General features: G+C 35.1%; 2 protein-coding genes, 1 long non-coding RNA gene and 1 other non-coding gene across 4 annotated transcripts; 2 read left to right on the top strand and 2 right to left on the bottom strand.

Annotated features, from left to right (window-relative positions):
* Positions 1-1,527: 1,527 nt before the first annotated feature.
* Positions 1,528-1,640, bottom strand: LOC149729630 (U5 spliceosomal RNA). The gene has a single exon (XR_016385942.1). It is a non-coding gene; the product is annotated as a U5 spliceosomal RNA (small nuclear RNA).
* Positions 1,641-5,252: 3,612 nt separating this feature from the next.
* Positions 5,253-8,266, top strand: LOC149729629 (uncharacterized). Its single transcript, XM_089887081.1, has 4 exons — positions 5,253-5,544; positions 5,600-5,878; positions 5,978-6,207; positions 6,805-8,266. The coding sequence occupies exons 1-4, from the start codon at positions 5,490-5,492 to the stop codon at positions 7,012-7,014; spliced, it is 774 nt and encodes a 257-aa protein (XP_089743207.1). The 5' UTR covers positions 5,253-5,489; the 3' UTR covers positions 7,015-8,266.
* A 1,777-nt stretch (positions 8,267-10,043) lies between these two features.
* LOC149729628 (arylsulfatase-like) lies at positions 10,044-18,804 on the top strand. Its single transcript, XM_089887079.1, has 9 exons — positions 10,044-10,770; positions 11,008-11,185; positions 11,605-11,757; positions 13,506-13,618; positions 14,331-14,550; positions 14,817-14,981; positions 15,825-16,028; positions 16,242-16,420; positions 16,868-18,804. Exons 1-9 carry the CDS (start codon positions 10,684-10,686, stop codon positions 17,189-17,191), a joined length of 1,623 nt encoding a protein of 540 aa, XP_089743205.1. The 5' UTR covers positions 10,044-10,683; the 3' UTR covers positions 17,192-18,804.
* LOC149729627 (uncharacterized) lies at positions 18,736-19,490 on the bottom strand. Its single transcript, XR_016385884.1, has 3 exons — positions 19,334-19,490; positions 19,148-19,277; positions 18,736-18,846 (listed from the first exon to the last, which is right to left on the bottom strand). It is a non-coding gene; the product is annotated as an uncharacterized LOC149729627 (long non-coding RNA).
* Positions 19,491-20,468: the final 978 nt, after the last annotated feature.

The following is a 20,468-nucleotide window of genomic DNA, read 5'->3' as shown; positions in this document are numbered from 1 at the left end:
TCGTTGTTTTCAAACGCCATCCACATGGTTTACATTGTCTGCATTTTTGTCTACTGGGCTTGGAATACTAAAGACTTTTATTAAACTGACTGTTTGGTAGACATTGCAGCCTGACACAAACTAAACAAAAACCTGTTTTGCATAATATCAAATACAAATACAGTTATACGATCACCGGGTGTCGGGAGATCGCTCAAATAAAATTCCTTTAACGCCCTTGTATGCAATACGAAAACGTTACTAAAATTCCAACGATGCTAATTTGCCCTCATAGTAAAACAACAGCATTTTGAAATATGTTTCGTTATTTCACAGGAAATTGTGTAACCGAATTCCTGTCTGCACCCATGTAGTGTCGCAAACTTTAACGGTGCCTGTTTTGACATAGGTGGCTTAGCGTCTGTAGATTCGCCCCCAGTCGTCATTGGTTGAAATAAAGGGCCTGGTTGTGTAAACAGAGTTGGGAAGACAACCGAAAACTGAATGCACACAACGATTCATTCCCATCCAACACAGTTGTTTTAACAACGACACGAATGCGAGTATTTCAAAGATACCTTTACTAAGTTTCAGGTTTCATTAAACAATGCGGCGTTGCTTGGTGCAACGTTGGAGAGTTTCAGACAATAACGATGTCACATATTGTAGCCAACACACTCAGCCTTTATCAAATACAACACATGGGTACCAGCATAGCTCTCAGTCCAGTCTTTACAAGCACCCTTATACTAAAGTTGTCAAGCTCACTTACCCGGGGTCAATGACCTGTTAAATGAAATATCAACATCTAGATCTTCTTAACAATAATCAGTTCGTAGTAAAATTCAGTGACGAAATTTACGGCCCGTCCGAAACATGCCTTTAAGATTAACTTATAGTATAGTGGGGGAATATGGGACACCTATTCGTTCTATTTTGTCAAACCAATTGGTAGTAAACAAAGAAGCATTATAAAACCATATTCTCACAATTCCCATAGACCGTTGTTAAACGTTCAAAACACGATCAGAATATTTAGACATTATGTGCTAAAGGTGTCCCGTCGTTATCCCACCCTACTATATATTTAGGTCCATTTTTTGCTGTAGAAAAGATTCACACCGCTCCCGAAAATGACGTGTAGAAATAGCTCATGTACGTTGCAAATGTCACATAAAAAGTTTAATCTTGCTTCTTATAACGGAATATCACATGGTGGGGCGAGAAAATAGAATGAAAAAGTGTCCCATTTTCCACCACTGTTCTGTATATGATGACGCAACCAGTTGTAATACATCGTGTTAAACAATTCTTCATACTGTTGCGGCAGGATATTCTATGAAGGCAACAGCATAAACATCGTACGACGATGAGGTTACAGAATTTATCAAAGTAAACAAAACATACATAGTTCATTTTGCGCAACTTTACCCAAGATCGAAATACAAATTTGTCGCATAGAATAAGAAAACTCATAACCTGACAGTCATGGTATTTACTTTATTGTATTATTAAACCATATATACACGATATAACTTTTTTTTTATAACCCCGACCAGGGTCAGGTGTGGAAAAATAGTCAAGACTTATTGAAATGCTCCTCTCAACGGAATTCTTTAGTAAAAGGCGAAAGAATCATGCGCTGAGAGCTGGTAGTACATATATTAAAATTGGATCGATACACGATATAACTTCAGCATTTGTTGTTTGGACTGACTGCTGTTTAGCGCCACTGACCGACTGCTTTCCTTCTGTCTTTGTATATTCTGTCGCTGTGTCTTTTGTCTGCGTTACCAGCAGTAGCGGCTTCAACTAATACGGCGCTCTTTGCAAAACCATTTAGGGTTTAATTATAATATTTACAGCCATCAACGTTGATTTATTTGGTAAAGAATGAACATAAGTAGGGTGGGGAAGATTGGACATCTTTTTATTCTATTTTCTCGTCCCAATTGGTAAGAACACTCAAAGAACAAAGAACACTCAAAGAATTATAAAACCGTATTCTTACGACTCCCATAGTAGACCGTTGTTAATTGTTTAAAATACGACCATGTTGTTAATATGATACAGTATGTGCTAAACGTGTCCCATATTCCTATACCTTGCTGTAAGTGTTTTGTAATCTCTCTCTTGCAACTTTGCTCTCTTTTAATCTGGCTGTTTTGGCTATATACCACATCAAGTTGGAATCTGGCTGCTGTTGCTGATCTACTTACGTTATCATCATATACCGCTAATACATATGTAAATATTCAATTATAAGGTTATTGCTTTAGTCGATTAAAGGTTATGGCTAAAAGTGCAAACCTCGTTCGAGCAAAACCCTTTAGTCATACAACATAGATATTAAAGATATTTTGTCGTAGCTAACCCGCGGATTCGCAAACGATTTCGCAAGCGAATTTGCGCGCCGTATACTGTGTACAGCAATCTTAAGCATGACCAGCGTGCTAGAGGTCAAGGAAAGGGGCGTATGTCTTTGCATGAGCAAGACAAAGTAATAACGTATGTGTTGTGAGTCACGTATGTTGTTTTCATTATAATATATGTCAAGCCTCTATGAGCGTTCATCGCAACCGAGGAAGTGTTACTTTTATTTATACGTTTTATAATTAATCCTAACACACAGCAGCTAATTTAACATTTATTCTTTGTTTACTACCAAATGAGAAGAATGAAAATATGTCCCATCTTGCTCCACCCTACTATATCTGTTTTACGTAAAATTTCTCTGCATTTAATAAGCTCGTCTTGTAGAAACAGCCACGTGACCACAGTGACGCATTTTCTCCAGGAACTATATAATTGTTTTTATTATTAAATACTTTATTAAATATTTAAAAATTATTAAATACTAAAATTCTACAACGGCCTTCTGGCAATCCTTTATATTAGCCACTAAAGCCCAAACAAGCCTTTGTCCGAAAGTTAATTTCGTGATTTTATTAATCGTTGTTGTATAGTTTGCAATATTATTATTAAACAGAAGTTAATCCAAACATTTTTGTCTTTTACCATAGTCATGATGTCTATTATAAAAAGCGGTTAATACACTTGGCCAACTACAAAATTTTAGCAACTAAGACAAGCGGGACACTCTTGTTTCGCCTTACTTATCAGTATAAGTGTTACGTAGTAAAATGGAGTACACCAAGTTATCGGTAACTTCGAGATACCAACTTTACGTTAGCCAAGTTTCGTAAAAACCGATACAAACAGTTTGTATATCGATGAACTATTAGTTAAAAACAGTTTAAAGTCTTATTTGTTTAGTATACTTAAACGAACTGGTATTCATGTAAATCGAGTCTAATTAATACTTTACAAACGAGATATATGAAGAAGAGTGGAGAAAATTAAACCTTTAAACAACACATTGCGATGACTGCGAGCCAATCAACCAAAGCGAAAAGAGCTAATCAACTTAGAAAATGTCCTTGGAGGCATTTTTAGTGTTGCCTGTTATTTTTCCATCCGCTAACGGCGCACGTAAGCATTGTAATAAAAACAAACTCGGTGTTTGCACGTATAGGTTTCTGGAGCGCTCGGCTCCTAACCAAAATATACGGGTCCGAGGCTCGACGCTGCTACTGCTGTTAAAGTTTATGTTTTTTTCCTAATGGGCTGTCCAAACTGTCAACCACACAGGAATAATAAAAAAATATTCACCCACAAAGTTACATACGCGGTATACTGTAAGTTGACACAAATTATACGAAACAGCCACGCGGGGGAAAAGGGGGTATTCATATATACAGTAGGGTGGTGGAAGATGGGACACCTTTAGCACATAATATCTAAATGTATTGATCGTGTTTTAAACAATTAACAACGGTTTATGGAAATCGTGAGGATACGCTTTTATAATTCTTTGCATTTTCTTTGTTTACTACCAAATTGGGCGAGAAAATAGAATGAAAAGATGTCCCATCCTCCCCCAACCTACTATATTAATTTACCAGCGACATCCGTTACTTTAGTTGTTTATTAAAACGCAACGAAACTTATGCATTGATTAGTAACCATTGACGTGCAGGTAATAGCAACCACCAATTACTTCAGTTTAATTTCTCACTTAATAAAAGGAAGCGTATACAGTTGGTGCAAATGATAATTGCAAATAGTGCCGTTAAGCAGAACTAGAGCAACATAAATTTTGTCAATCGATTCGCGTTAAATGTGTCGATCGGTATACATTTCTTCATACTATGGCTTCTTCATACTATATAAATAAGTTAACCAATAAAATATTAAATAAATTTATGCCGGTTTGTAAATTTTATCACATTTCTGTCGTCAGCATGCAGATACGATAATATAGATAACGATTACAACAACTTGCGCAATCAGTCACATACGTTAGAAGCAGAGTATTGTAGTTGATTTTAAGCCACGGAATTTTGGGTTAAATCAACTACAAACGATCGTTATTTTAACGCGCGCCGTTATTTGTTTAGACTAGAGCTACGTAACAAAAATATGTATAAAACTTATGAGGGTGGTGTTTAAGCACCAAACATACCCCTCTAGATCCGCCACTGATGTGACGTATTAAGACGTCAAAATGATTAGGTTTCTCGCGACAATTTGGATGTCAAAAATTCTGCTCATACACTGCTTGTAGCATATGCAGTTACTGTGAGCGTGTAATAGCTGTTTGTTGATGATTGGGATATGATAGTAATTTTGTGCACAGAATAAAAATGCGTAATTCTGACATTAAAACATGTTATGATTTCTTTAATTGGATTTAGATATTGTATTTGTCACTTACGGTACGCCAGCCATAATAGTAACAGAACAAGAACATGTTAGAAACCTAGCGTCAATAGGCCCCCTACTTTCTAAGCAGTTTGGGTGTATTCCTGAGCCGTGCTGTATTGAGTAGAGCAGAAAGTGACCAACAATCCCAAAATAAAGTATCGCAATTCGGGCTCGAACACAGGGCATGCCAATCAGAGTATCAGCTGAATACAGCTAAGATGTGCTCATTTTATTTAAAGCCAAACATATTTAGCTGCAGTTTCAATTAAAACGTTTAACAGCATGCGTGATGTGTGTTATTTGTTCACATAAGAAATTCTTACATGTACGTAGGCACCTTACATACATCGTATGACAGCATTCAGCAACAAGTTACCTCTGTATTTTATATAAACATTTTTCATTTATTTAAACGGAAGCATGACGTGCATGGTGGGAAACATCTGACCAAATGTTCGCGAAAACACTTTTTGTGTGTTACATGAAGGCCTATATATATCCTTTATCTAACTAACACTTATAATGTAACTGTACCACAGCATATGCCACTAAATACGCAGCAAAGAAAAAACTTATTCAACTATAATAATGTACCAACTTGATATTATATACTGTGTCAATAACCAGCATCATCAGTCTGACGTTATGCAAATACCCTTAATTTCTTTTGAAGTTGTTTGAATAACTATTCTTTAACATTACGCAGATTACTGTAGAAGTTATTTCGATTACTATTGATCATTATGAAGTGCATTTGGTTTGAGTTGCTTGTACAAGTTATGAGCGCAGTTGGTTCACGTAAGTTGTTTACGTTAAATTTAGAAAAAAAATGATTAAACAAAGCTATTAACAGTTAGACCGCTGGCGTTGACCAACGAGGGGAGTTGTGAAGTATCTTTGGTTTCCACGAAAGCTAAAACAATAGCAGAAGTGATCTACAAGATGTGCTTGCCCAAAGTTCCTGATTACGTTTACGCAACAGCAAGACCAAGCAACTCATCTTTTCCCCACAAGTTCAACGTGACCATTCTTAAAATAAAGAAACTCAGCTGTATAGTTGAAATAGAGCGAGTTGATCAAGCTACGGGATGGGATAGGATGCCGATAACTGTGAATTGGTTTTCGTATACAGGTAGGGAGGAAAAACTATCTCATGATCACGAATGATAACAAACGCATTTAGTTTAATATCAATTTATTATATAAAATATACATTTCCTTTTTCGTACAGGTAATGGAATAGTTTACCAGAGTCTGATCCTTTGGTTTCCCAGTGCTACAAATAGAAGAGATATAAACGGCGCTGCGGCTTCAAAATACTGTAATGACAATGGCGGTCGATTGGTGGATATTGTGGACAAAGCGATGTACGACGTGGTTTACAACTACTGTCGACAAACCATCGTATTCGGATCATATGATTATGCTTACATTTGGCTCGGTTCAAGTTACAATCAACCGGTAAGGCTGGCATATACCATGGCCTACTCAATACATTTAAGTAGGACATGTCTTGAGTATAGGCCATATATACACACGTATATAACGTGTTCTTTTATGCATTACGTCAATTCACTTGGTGCCAGGGCTTTTACTGATGTGTGTAAAAGAAATATAGGACTTTACCTTTTAAATGGAAAAAATAAACAACCTGATAAATATTTGCCAGAAGTAAGTAGCGTTGCTTTATATTTACGATGTTTCCTCAACCAAGTAAAATTTTTGTTACGAAATAGTAGAGGTTTACAATTAAGTGGATACATTGCATCATAATAACGATTGTTTAAGTAAATACGACATAACAGGCATAACTTTCATTATTTGTGTCCTAATATTTTTAGTCCGTGGGAGCTCGAAAATCGGTATATACCCAAAATGTGTAAGTTTTGTCATAAATAACTATTCAAGTATCCATTCGTTCTTTATGGTTAGTTCATTCATGTTTTAGAAAAACGCGTTTTACTAAAACATTTTGAAGTTTTTATCCCAATTTAATGTAACCCTTATCCTCTGAAAGTTTTTTTTTCTAAGATGAGAAGTTCTGTTATTTGTCCACAGACTGATGCAGTGACGCAGAGCAACGGGAAACCTGGTTATCATGGGGATTGGTACCCTACTGGTTATCCGTTAAATTATGCCTGGTACACCGGATTGCTTCTTCACATCAAAACACGAAGTACAACCAGCCCCGGGCACGGAATGTTCAATTATACTTCGGCATCGGTTGCTACGGGTGTTACACAATTATGTTCAACTAACCTAATGTAAATTAGTCAGAGCATAAATTGGATGGTGAATGAATTAATACTTAAGTCTTAAACGGATGAATGTAACGTATATATACAGTTATAAAAATACAATAATAAAAAAGTTTAAACATTTCTTTTAAAATTAAAAAAATGTCGTAAAATTATGTATGAGAGCTATTATACGGTAAAAAGTTTTAAATATCTCATAAAAAAATGTTTGTTTTGGGCAACGTGAAAATGTCTTTTGTTTTACTTGAACTACTGCGAAGACCCCCTTATACAAAGTTCTCTGATTTTATACGTCTGGAAAATGTGTTTGTCCAATCGCTATAAGTAAGACTTATCTATCACAGAACGCGACACGCTAAAGGTGGCTGTACACAGTATGCGAATTCGCTTGCGAAATCGTATGCAAACTCATTACCGAGTTCCGCATGCTGCAGCTAAATCAGGATGAAACAAACAAAACGGACAAATTCCGGATATTGTGTACAGCCACCTTGATTTGACTTCTGAAATTCTTAAAATTGTTAAATTCTGAAATCGTTTGATAAGAAAAAACACGTTTGTAAATTTCCCTTTCTTATTTTTATTTACAATCGCTCCTTTATTTACAATCGAGGTAGAATCTCCCAAAGTTAGTATAGAGGTTGGACTCTCCTTGAATTTTATGTGTTTTTTGATAAGCTTGTAGAAAACTCGTCGCTATAAATTGCGCGCCACCTTTTGCAATGCCTTATAATTCCACCAAACATACTTTATTTTGCTCCGTTCTTATTGCTATCAGGTATCATTTTAATATAATAAGGCTATTTCAACTTCGGCATTAAAACTTCAATTATAATATACGTACGTTTCGTTTGCCATACGGCGAGACTTCATCATACTGGTATGGACTTTACTTTGCCTCTACTGCGCAGCATCGTTGATTTTTTATTGCGAATATATTTTAATTGTGTTTTGCTTATTATAGTTGTATATTTTACATCGCTGAATATTGTAATATAGTGTGGTGGGAAGAGATGGGACACCTTTAGCACATTACATCAAAATATCCTAATTGTGTTTTAAACAATTAATATTGTCTATGGGAGTCGTGAGGAAGCGGTTTTATAATCCTTTGAATATTCTTTGTTTACTACCAAATGGTTAGAGAAACTAGAATGAAAAGGTGTCCCATCTTTTCCCGCCCCAAACTGTATCTAAGTTTTACAAAACACCTTTCGCAGTTACACTTGTAAAAACTTAAAGAAAAGGAAATTTAACCCCTTTGTACCGCGTTGTGTGATATCTGCTTATCAAAACGCAAAAGAGGTTTGGAGTTTTGCGCTAACCAGTATTGCGGTCACGGTAATTAAATTTGATTGATTGTTATTGCCACCGCGGCGGTTGCTTAAACCGCCTTCATGTTAAATGATGACAAAAAAAACAGAGAAACTTTCATTTACTTTGCTATCAAAAAACTCTCCGTCCTGGTTCCGCTTGGCTGGTAGTGTCCCACGCAAGCTAACATCCCAGTCTTTCGAGCGTCAGTTGTGGTGTGATAAACAGCAGGAAATATGGTGCTCAGTTTAAAATTCGACTCGCAGTTATGCAAAATCTATACTTTGATGGCTTTGAACTGTAGGCGATGCGTCTAGGATATAGTGTGGAATAATAAATCCGTCGACGGCATGTTAATGCTTAATATTATTTAGTTCTTACAGAAACCCAGCAAAATCTTTACAAACAGTTTTTGTGGGTTTTTTATATATAATAGGATGGGGTAGATGGGACACCTTTAGCCCAAATATTCAAATATCATTGATCTTTTTTTTAAACAATGAACAACGGTCTATGGGAGTGGTAAGAATACACTTTTATACTTCTTTGAATGTACGTTGTTTACTTCCAAAATGTAAGGATAAAATAGAATGATAAAGTGTTCCACCTTTTCCCACCCTACTATACTTTGTATTTTTAATTGGTCGCGTGCGTAAAGGGTTTTGTTTGCCGCCCTCTTTAATTTTTTCTACTTTATAGCATATTAAAATAACACGTATGTTGGAAAAGCAGCGACGCAATGACAATGGTTTATTGGCAGTTTTAGCTTGAGGCAAATTAGCGTAGCCCACTGCAAAGCCGTGTAGGTATTCAGCGAAAATATCTTTCCCCTTCCTTCAATCACTATGGCATGGTTGTCGTTTAAGCAGGCGGAACTCAACCACTTTGACAGAACGTAGGTTAGTGAGAGATATTCATTATTGGAAATAAAAATATATCCATATAAAACTTTAGCCAGCAGGTGTATGCTTCCATAGTTTCCCATTTATTTATCTATTGTTTGTTTGTTGAGCCCGCGGGTGTGTGATAGTTTGTATAGGTTTACTTGGGTTCTTGAGGCTCTTATCGTCATTTCGTTGCAATCGTACAACGGTATGAATATAATGGACAAGATAGATCACTTTGTGTTTATTTTTTAAGCCACCTGCTATAATGGTACACGGTTTAACAAAGTGCGCAACACAAAGCAATATTAGTTTTGTTGGCATTAGTTTAAAAGTCGATGGGTTAATAGATACAACATTTTAATGGTTGAAAAGGGCGTGTAGTAAGATACTTATTTTAATTGTTTGCTAAATTATACTAAATCTGCCGATTTTTTTGTAATTTGCAAGTTTAGGTCATTATTTCGTGAAACAGTTAAATAAAATTGTTTAATAAAGAAAATTCAAAAAATTATAAAACTGTGCCTTCACAACTCCCTTAGACTGTTGTTAATTGTTTAAAACACGATCAGGATATTTAGATATTATATGCTAAAAGTGCTCCATCTTTCCCCACCCCACTATATCACCAAAAGAAATTCATTTGTTTCGCAAAATTTGAAATAGACCGCGCACAATCAAAAAGCACCCGTGGCCTCCACCATACACGTATGTACCATACGGTGGGAAAGACGGTACTCGGGCTTGGACAGGACTTTAAAAAATCTTCTTTGACGTAAGGGGGTACGAGCTGCGTGCAAAACAACATTATTATAGTAGGAAGGGGGAAGACACCTTTAGGACATATTATTTAAATACCCTGATCGTAAAATGGGAGTCGTGCGATATAGTTTTATAACTCTTTGAATGTTCTTTGTTTACCACCAAATGCGACGAGAAAATAGAATGATAAGGCGTCCCATCTTCCCCACCCTATCATATAACGAAACAGAACATCAGTATTATCACGACTGTTGTTGTCCAACTACGCGGGAATAAATACATTACATCCATTTATTCTCCCAATTACAAAAAAGTGAGGAAACAACAATAGGGAAAATGAGATTTATCGGCAGTTAAAGGAAAGTTAAAACGCCACGTCAAACATTAAAGGTCTGTTTTGAAGAGAATAGCGTTACGTCGTGGCAGGTTAAAGTCGTTACAGTTTAAAACTTGAAATTTCTTCGTCTAAAACTTGGATATATCCGCTGATATGATATGTTTAAGATTTTGTTCCCGATATTATTGGGTATTGATATGTTTATGTAAACTAAAATTCAAAAGTACCTTATGCGCACAAAGAGGGATTCCCCAACCCGGGACTCCCCAAATAAGTTACCAACCTTTTACCATGTATACAGGTCAGTTGCAAAAGATACCATTGTAGTTTCCATAGCTTTAAAGTTGTATATGGTTGTGGATGGTTAAATATTACGTCTAAAATGAACTTTGCTGGTGGTGGAAAAGTGCTTTTTGTTTTACTAAGTTTCTATTTTTTGCAACAAGTATCTGCATATCATCGAAAAAAGGTTAGATTTTCTTGGGTTTCAATTGGGGTGTAATACCATATTAGTTTTAATATTATTTATTTAGTACTGCGGAGTATGATGGGACACTTTTATCACATAACAAAAAATATCTTATTCGTGTTTATAATTCTTTGAACGTTCTTTGTTTACTTCCAAATTGAACAAGAAAATAGAATGAAAAGGTTTCCCATCTTTTCCCACCCTACTATAAACTTTTTCGTACCTTTTTCATATCAGTCACCGAATTTCATCGTTATAATGGCCGATGATATTGGATATGGAGATTTCCAATCATTTGGTCATCCCACCCAAGAGTATGGTGGCGTGGATAGAATGGTCAAGGAAGGCATGAGATTTACTCAATGGACATCAGCTGCTACATTGTGCAGTCCTAGTAGGGCTGCTCTTCTAACAGGTTTAAATTTTATACTGTTCTTAATGGTGTTGGATAAAGTGTAATTGTTTTTTTCGGATATTAATACTGCATGTTGGCCCTGGGAAAAGATATATATATAATATACAGTAGCATAGGAAAAGATGGGACATGTTTAGCACATAATAACCATGTTTTTAACAAAAGTTTATGAGAGTCATAGGGATACGGTTTTATAATTTTTTGAATGTGCTTTGTTTTTGACCAAATGGGAATAAGAAAGTAGAAGGAAGAGGTGTCCCATCTTTCCCTACCCTACTATATAAACCTTTAATTTGTATTATGATATTCTTGTTAACACTGTAACGATTAAAATATACCATATAAAAAACACATGAAAAATTAGCGGTGATTTACAAAAGCCCAATTTATCATGTAAACAGAAATAAAAAATCCCACAGGCAGGTATGCCATAAGAAGTGGCTTGCGTGGTGATGTAGCCCCAGTGTTTCAACCTCAATCTGTGGGTGGATTACCACGTAAAGAAATTACTATCGCAGAAAGTTTAAAAGCACTTGGTTATCGAACAGGACTGGTGGGCAAGTGGCATCTTGGTATGTTGGTTTTTTATTAAACAATGAAAAGTAACCTAAAATCCTTCATTAACATTTAGTTTTTTGCCCTTTTTTCCAAACCATGGATTGAAAGAACTATATCAATTATTATTCGATGTAGCATGGAACTAAGTGTAGTCTGTATAAAAAACCTATATGAAATAAATTTACACAATTGTATTATGCTATGCTAACTTTTTCTTAGTATAAAGGCACTACTGTAGGTCTGTACGGTAGGTGTAGGGCTTGTGAAAGTATTCGCCCATGAATATTTACTTTATGCATGACTGCCTCTGTCTGTTTATGATATAAATTCCAAGCTCTGTTTGGTCTGGGTCTGCAAAAACTGAACTTGAAAGCAAAGATCAAAACTTGGTTTAGGTACGTGACAACTATATTTATGATAGGATTTCAATTTCATACACTTCGATTTAAAAACTAAAATCACGTTCTCAATACGTCACTGAAGATAATTTAGTTATTTAATTGAAATATTTAATAATAAAATTGTATCATACTGTAGCGGTTGAGGGTGCTCCGAGCACAAATATTTAAAATATATAATTAACTAAATTTAACTTAATGCATAAAGATTGAATTTTGCGTTGTGTAACTTTAACAGCTGGCCAGCTGGCATAATGTGTATGCGCCTAGATTGTTTCCTGTAACCCATGTATAACAATGCTTCTTTATATACAATGCTAAGAGACTTTGCCCTGTAACAATACTGAGAGACTTTGCCTTGCTGTATAATGTGCCTAGATTGTTTCCTGTAACCCATGTATAACAATGCTTCTTTATATACAATGCTAAGAGACTGTGCCCTGTAACAATACTGAGAGACTTTGCCTTGCTGTATAATGTGTATAATGTTTTCTCGTGTATAACGCTTCTTCTCGCCTTGGGAGTTCTCGCCTTTGAGTTATCTCCTTTATAAGCCCTGCCCTGTACTGTACAGCTAGGCAGTGTGAGCCTGGACCAGCCAGTTGGAGGCCGGAGAGTATCGTGACGTCGTTGTTGTTTTGTCGTTGTAACCCGAACTGTTTTGTTGAATAAACTGAGTTTTGAACCTGGACATGTTATGGAGTCGGACTGTGGGCTAACGTCTTATCACTTGACGCCCACCTATCACTTGACGCCCACCTATCACTTGACGCCCACAATACCATACATACACTGTAATGTTTGCATTTAAAAACGTATAAAATTAAAGTTTTAATATTGTTTTTAAAGGTGATTCAATAGCAACTAGCATTGCCTGTAAACAAAATAAATTTAGTAGGGTGGGAAAAGATGGGACTCATGCAAAGACAAGACCTTTTTAAATACTCTTTATGTGCACCCATTTTATGATAGACAAATGCTACATTATTATTTGACAGTATTCTCAGTCCCACATAGTGTGTGGCAAAGGTAGTTACTGTTATTAATGCATATTTTTACAATATTTAGGGGTTCCATCTTATCCCACTGTACTAGGTTAACAACTTTACATTAAAATTAGCAGGGATAAAATTATTGTTTTAAATTTTATTACTTTAGCAATTTAAAAGGTGTAGAACACTATTTTGAATAAAGTTTTAGAAAAGAGGTAGTGCAGCTGGCCAGTTGTTATCACTACACAACACCATGTACAAACTTTATGTATTAGGTGAAATTCGGAGAGTCAGCTGCTATGATAGTACGTTTATGCTGCCATTTTCAGTATACCAGATTGTAGAAGAAAATTTGTTATTATTGTTTTATAGGGATCAACCGAAATACATCAACAGATGGTTATCATTTACCACATAATCATGGCTTTGACTTTGTTGGCACCAACCTTCCTTTATCTCATTCGGAGATGTGTAATCCAGCAGAGGTCTGTTTTATGTATTATTGTACCGCATGCTTAATAAATAAGGTAACCTACTTAAATAAATATGAATAAATGAGTGAATGTAAATTACTTCATCTTCACGTGGCCGGAAAACAACAATCGTTATTACACAAGTGTTCAGCATACATCTTGTGCCAGCTTATGAGTTACCATTTATGCTACTTAGTGGGTGATTATTTTGGGGGGATTTTTTTATTTTTATGTATGGCCAATAATTTAGACAACCTGTCAGTGACCACTAGGTTGGAGTAATAATAAAAGTAACTCATTTCTTCTTGTTTCATGGGGCTATGACGTTTGTTATTACATGTTCTGTTTTATACACGTTATGCTCGTTAAAGAATCACCACGTATATATACTTGTGATTGATCTATTTTCGTATGACCCACATTTGGACAAACCATATAATGGTCTAATAAGTTGAAACAATGACCAATAATGAGCCAATGATATATATGCTTATCCTGATCAGCATGTAGCCATCATCAAACTGTAGACTGGAGGCAAGTTGTGTAGTGTGTAGCTAACTACAGTGCCAGATCGACTTTGCATAACTGTTTTAACCGTATAATTGTATTTCTTAAATAGCTTTGCATACCAACATAGGTATTTGGCTTTTGCATACCAACTTAGGTGTTTAGGTGTATATGTAAAAGCTTTTTTTAAATTAAGAATTTGTTTATTTATTTTCAGTTTACTGTGGAGGAATTGTCCACAATGTGTTTCCTTTACAACGGTTCTACTATAGTGGAACAACCTGTCAATTTAAGCACATTAACTGACAGAATAACAAGTGATGCAAAGAATTTTATATCAAATAACAGATTAAACTCCTTTTTCCTCTACTTTTCACCCCCCCAGGCACACAGAGCATTATTCTGTGCTGAACGTTTTTGTGGAAGGTCCAAACGGGGTAAGCAAATTTTTTTAGTAACTTTACCACACAGAATTTTTGAAACCTGTATTTTTCACTCTATGTTGGTTTATAACAGCCACAATTTCTGCTACTTTGGGTTTTAATCATTACATATTTATGGAAAATTTTAACGCCTTTTATTTTTACCGTTAATTTCTTCTCTTTGTTATTTTTAACATGACCATTATTATTGTAATCAGAAATAAATTAAATACATTTATATTTTATTATTTATTATATTTTAATCAGTCCTTTACACACAGGCCCATATGGCGATACAATTAATGAGATGTCTTCTGCAATTTCTGACATTCTGGATCACCTGGTACAGCTAGAAATTGATGATAACACTTTGGTTATATTTCTTAGTGATCATGGACCCAACAGTGATAAATGCCCCGATGGTGGTGTACCTGGTTTATTCAAAGGTAGTTTATTATTGTACTAGTAGCATTTGGGCTAGTTTATTATAAAGGAACTTATTCAGAAGTCATGAATTTAGTGAAAATGATATTCATTTTTTTTGTTTTTTTTGCTGTTGTTGCTACTGTCCATATACAAGTAACATATTATGTAAGTAAAAACTAATTGTACAACAGAAACTAACATACAATTTACTTATATAGTATTTTTACAGTTGCTGTATAGACAGTCTATGCTTAATGAGTTAAACCTACAATGCCATATTTATATTAAAAACGTTGTTACAATGGTTATTATTTGTCATATTTAAAAAAATTCTAAAAATTTGATTTGTAGATTTTTTTGGTTACAACTATCTGTACACTGATTGAATGTAACTTACTTTATGCTGGCCAGAAAATGACAGTCATTATAACACGGGTGTTCTGTTTCATACACCTCTTGCTAGCTTATAAGTTACCATGTATGTAACTTTGTAGGTGATTATTTTTTTTGGATTTTTTATGCATGGTTGATAATTTGGACAATTCATTAGTCACCACTGGGTTGGAGCAATTGCAGTTATTTGTTTTGCCAAAGGATACATACGCTCAAATTAGTGACAGTGACGATCCTTGAATCCATTACCTCTGGGTTAAAGGCAAAGCATTAATCTTTTTGCCCCTTGCAGGTTGTTAAAACTTCTTCAGCCTCGCAGGTTGTTAAAACTTCTTTAGCATTTTTTAATAACTGTACTCGCTTTTACCTTTTTGCCTGTACAATCAGCACACATTTTAGCTTAGGCCCCATGCTAGGGGCTGGATAACAATATTGCTACAAAATGTAAAAAAATAATTTTGTTAACTTAGCTGGGAAAGGCACAACCTGGGAAGGAGGTTTACGAGTCCCAGCAGTTGCATGGTGGCCAGGTGTAATTCCAGCAGGTACTGTAAGCAATGCAGTAGTCAGTACTCTTGATGTACATCCTACACTATTAAAAATTGCTGCCTTACGTTCCTTGCCTTGTTTTAAGAGATGTACTTCATCAGCTACTCCAAGTTCAAACCTTTATGGTAAGAAAATTTCCATTTAAATTAGGCTTGTGGTGAAGTCTGCAAACTATAAAGTTAACGATATTGCAACCACAATATGTTATACAGTACACTTCTGTTAAACATTTAAAGTGTCATCATAAAAACAAATTGAACAATTTAAAAGAAAAAGTAGCAGGTTTCCATTTGCTTGAGGTGGAATATGGTATTTTTACACCATTTTTAACTTACAAGCTAAGGCAGAGAATCAAAAGCCTATTCCTAGCAAGTTGTTTGATGGCATTCCTATTCCTGATCTCATCTGTTCTATGAAACATCAGAGGACATCTTCATGTCTCTCCACTCCAAGCAACAGGATTCTTTTTCACTACTGTGGGGAAGATATACTTGCTGTGAGATATGGTGTTTTAAAAGTGAGTGTTTTCAGTTGGCTCATAAAGTTTTCAATGTAATTAACTGAACAATTATTTCAAATGAACATCTAAAAAAAAACATTGCTCCTAATTTAATCTTTTTCCAACTTTCTCTAAGCTAATCTTGAGCCAATTTACTAAATCTTTTGTTTTGCATTACTAAGTAACAATAAGTATTATCCTACAGTAATACATAATATCACATAATCTATTTAAAACACACATAGCAATCACAGCTGAAATATTTCGGAAAATATTCTGTCAGTTTTGTTTTGATTTCATTCTAAAACATTAATTTAAATTGAAAATTATAGAACTGTAACTGTCCCACCAAGCCGTTGTAGTTAAATTTCTTTATTCATTTCTTTTGAAGTCGAATCATAATATTCGACTATGACCTTCTTGTAGATATTTTATTCTTAACCATTATTTCTATTTTTTTTCCAGTTTCACTTCAAAAGTAATCCGCCAATACAAAGACGAAGTAACTGTGTCCGCACAGTTACTGCAGATCTAATAAGAACTTTTTCATGCGGAAAACGCACTCATGATCCACCTTTGGTCTTCAACCTCTTGATTGATCCGAGCGAAGAAATTCCATTGAACATCTCTCACTACAGTGAGGAGCTCTCAGAAGTTCAAAGGTTAATTAGAAAGCACAAGAGAAGCATTAAAGAAGTCCCTGCTCAGTATTCACCTAATGTTCCAGAAGTGCAACCATGTTGTAACCCTCCCAGTTGTATATGTAATTACAACACTTTAAATGTTTAGTTAAATTTGTTATATACAATTATTTTGGCATTTAGATGCTTATATACTAAATCGTCCATATTTTTACTTATCTATTTTACATAATAATATTTTTTTTTCTTTAGACATAGAAAATTATCTTAATGCTTAGTTTCGCCTATTTACGTGTCATATTGTTCAGAATGTAAAACCAAATATATTTATAAAGCTGTTAAATATTTGTTTGTGTGTTTGTGTTATAGCGTGGATCGTACGTTCGAACCCAGATAGTGTTTATGTCTCATTTGAATGACGAGTATCGGAGCAACGTCAGTTTGCAACACAAGTGTTCTTACTAACAATTTGGACAACCCATAAGCGATCACTGGGTTGGAGCAATTGGTATTTAGTGTCTCTTAAAATTTTACGATGGTTTGTTGTTTTTCCTCTTGATGTCACGGCCGTTTGAACACTTCACTAACAAGATTCCATTCGTGAAATTTATTTAATTTTAAAACAGATTATTTACAGTAGAGTGAAGCGGAGCAGACGTGGCCAGGACAATCTTTTGAATGAATGAAAATTATTAGTATTTTCGGTCACGATAACGAAGAACGGGGTCGCTTACAAAAGCGAAAAGACGGGTAGGTAAAACAACAGTTGTTAAAACACCTTATTGATAAATAAGAAACAAATAATGTTTTGGTTAAAAGGCGTGACCGTTACAACCTACAGACTATACAATAGGAAAATTAAATAAATAACATTTAATTAAACATATTAAGGTTCTAATTGGAGGAAAAGTGTGTGAAAGGACACAACCCGTACACAATTTTAAAAAATGCAATGGTTTTTTTTTTTTAAACAAGTGTTAGAGTATTATTCAACCGCATTCTCACGGTTCAACAAAACGACCGTCAAAGTTGATTTAAACGCACAATAATAAGATGCTTAAATAATATTAAAACTGCTGAAATGTTGTAGTCAGTGAGTTTAAATCATTCACTATCGTGGTTTAATGAAATTTGCTCAAATAATTCTTATTTACAGTTTGATATAGTAGGATGGGGAAGATGGGACACCTTTAGCACGTAATACCCAAATATTTAGATCGTGTTTTAAACAATTAACAACGGCATTTGGGAGTCGGGAGGATACAGTTCTATGATTATTTGAGTTTTTTTGTTTGCTACTAAATGTGACGAGAAAATAGAACGAAAAGGTGTCCCATCTTCCCCTACCCTACTATATTATCGTTCAAGCAATACCAAAAACACCTACAAAACTACAAAATGGACATTTTTAACTACCATTGTCGCAAGTTCTTATAATCTATGTACTATAAAAAACTGTTTAAACAACCGAGCACCTTCGCGAATGGTAGTCGCATTGTTTTTTAGTAAAATCTATTTAAAACAGACTTGTAAACTTGTACATTCGAGACAAACGAGCGCAAACTGCTTTTCCTTTTTATTTCCAGTATAGAATTACTCAGAACATGTGAAACATTCTGCTAATCTCTTTACTAGTGTCATAGATCTGTCTTTGCCTTTATACAATACAATTGCAGGTAATAATTCAAAAAATGCTGAATTCGAGTTTATTTTATTAACATCGTCGGATTATAATGATGAACACTTATTGTTCATACCAACGGTCATCTTCTTTTGGTTCTTCAATCGATTCTACATCTTCAGCTGAAACAAAAGCGAATTGTGAAACACTGGGATATATTGTGTTTTAAATAATTCAAGTCATTTAGCTTCGTGGTTCAGTGGTTACACTACGCTCGCATCATAACAGAAGGATACTGAATGTGTTTTTGACAAAATTTCCACAGCTGGCGGGTGTATGCTTGGACCAATTTTTATCCCACAAGAAAAAATATCATTAACAAATTTAGAATTTTGTTTATGCTCACAAGCGTACGCTATTCAGCTACACCAGAATAAAAAGTGCCAATATTTCAAAGAAACAGGCTAAAAATGATTAACTTACTTTCTTTCGCTTCCTTTTCGTTCCACCATCGACGACGGCCATTACGACGACGACGACGCCACGCATCAGTGGTATCGGTGAGGACGAGGAGTCCGATGACGAGCAAGAGAAGGAAAAGTGACTTGTTCATCTGCAGAAACACCCGTTTAGTCAAATGAAATTGCAATGTTACTACAAGCCACTTACTTTTAATGCTGTAGAAAACAGATACTTTACCGTTTAAAAGCATCGCCTTATATAAAAATCTGATCACGTTTATGGTATGAATAATTTCCGAAATATTTTTCCAAAACAGAAAGCCAGTTTAATTAGCATCCTGTTTACTGCAGCCAACATCCTGGAGGTTGGTGGGAGAGGAGAATTTATCTGCTTTCTCTTGATGCAACGTGATCTAAAATCGTTTTGTTAACTTCCAATAACAAGTTTTTGGTAATTTTCCAAGAAAGGCTTGTAGTTATACGGAATATATTGAGGTATTTCATATTGGTGTACAGTGTAAATTCCAGTTTCCCCGCCACGCAAAAATAAATACAGCCACACACGTGCCGTTTACACTTATGCAACTTTATGAGTAATCATTTTAGAGACAATTTTTTATTTAATGTTCAAAATGTAGATATTTCAGATAACTAAAGCAATTACCTTTAAGTGTCTCGCTCAAAGACAGATACGCCCGCAATGACGACGGCAACCAACTTCGAACCCGGTATCATTTGGCTATGATGCTGCCGTTTTAATAGCTTTCCTAGTATATTAATATGTAAAGAATAAATAACTTGGTTTAATTATCTTTGAGTGGCGGGGAAACGACAGTCGTTATAACATGGCTGTTGACTTGTATATTCCCGTGACAGCCTACAAATTTTATATTACTTTGAAGGTAACTATTTTGTAGGGATTTTAAATTTATTTGTATTGTATAGTAAGGTGGGGGAAGATGGGACACCTTTTCATTCTTTTTCTCGTCCCATTTGGTAGTATACAATGATAATTCAAAAAACTGGGTAACCTATATTATGGTTGCGGAGCGAACGCAGAACCGTTAAGCCAAACTTTGAACGGTTCTGTTTCATTAAAATGGGTTTTATTTTTACTCAGTGTCAGTTTATTTGGGTTATATTAACTTTATTAAAAGCCAACTATATAGTAACAACACTTTCTTCATGCTTATTGAATCGGCTTTTACAAAAAAAACGTTTTAATTGCTTCCCGTAAAGCCGAGAGTTTCTCCACCACAAGAGTGCGAGGATAGATGATAAGAGAGTGGTTTTAGTTACTTTCCACACATGCATCCTGTTTACTGCAGCCAACATCCTGGAGG

The sequence above is a fragment of the Ciona robusta genome, chromosome 10 (assembly GCF_009617815.1).
Source record: "Ciona robusta chromosome 10, ASM961781v2".
Classification (NCBI taxonomy): Eukaryota; Metazoa; Chordata; class Ascidiacea; order Phlebobranchia; family Cionidae; genus Ciona; species Ciona robusta.
Note: the sequence above shows the minus strand (reverse complement) of the source record. Positions and strands in the feature narration are given on the sequence as shown.

Excerpts from the sequence above, each read along its gene's own strand:
- LOC149729629 (XM_089887081.1), top strand. The coding sequence starts at position 5,490 with ATGAAGTGCATTTGGTTTGAGTTGCTTGTACAAGTTATGAGCGCAGTT. Across the intron at positions 5,545-5,599 it reads TATGAGCGCAGTTGGTTCAC|TTAGACCGCTGGCGTTGACC; the intron begins GTAAGTTGTTTA and ends AGCTATTAACAG. Across the intron at positions 6,208-6,804 it reads GTTCAAGTTACAATCAACCG|ACTGATGCAGTGACGCAGAG; the intron begins GTAAGGCTGGCA and ends ATTTGTCCACAG.
- LOC149729628 (XM_089887079.1), top strand. The coding sequence starts at position 10,684 with ATGAACTTTGCTGGTGGTGGAAAAGTGCTTTTTGTTTTACTAAGTTTC. Across the intron at positions 16,029-16,241 it reads TCCAAGTTCAAACCTTTATG|CTAAGGCAGAGAATCAAAAG; the intron begins GTAAGAAAATTT and ends TTAACTTACAAG. Across the intron at positions 16,421-16,867 it reads TGAGATATGGTGTTTTAAAA|TTTCACTTCAAAAGTAATCC; the intron begins GTGAGTGTTTTC and ends TTTTTTTTCCAG.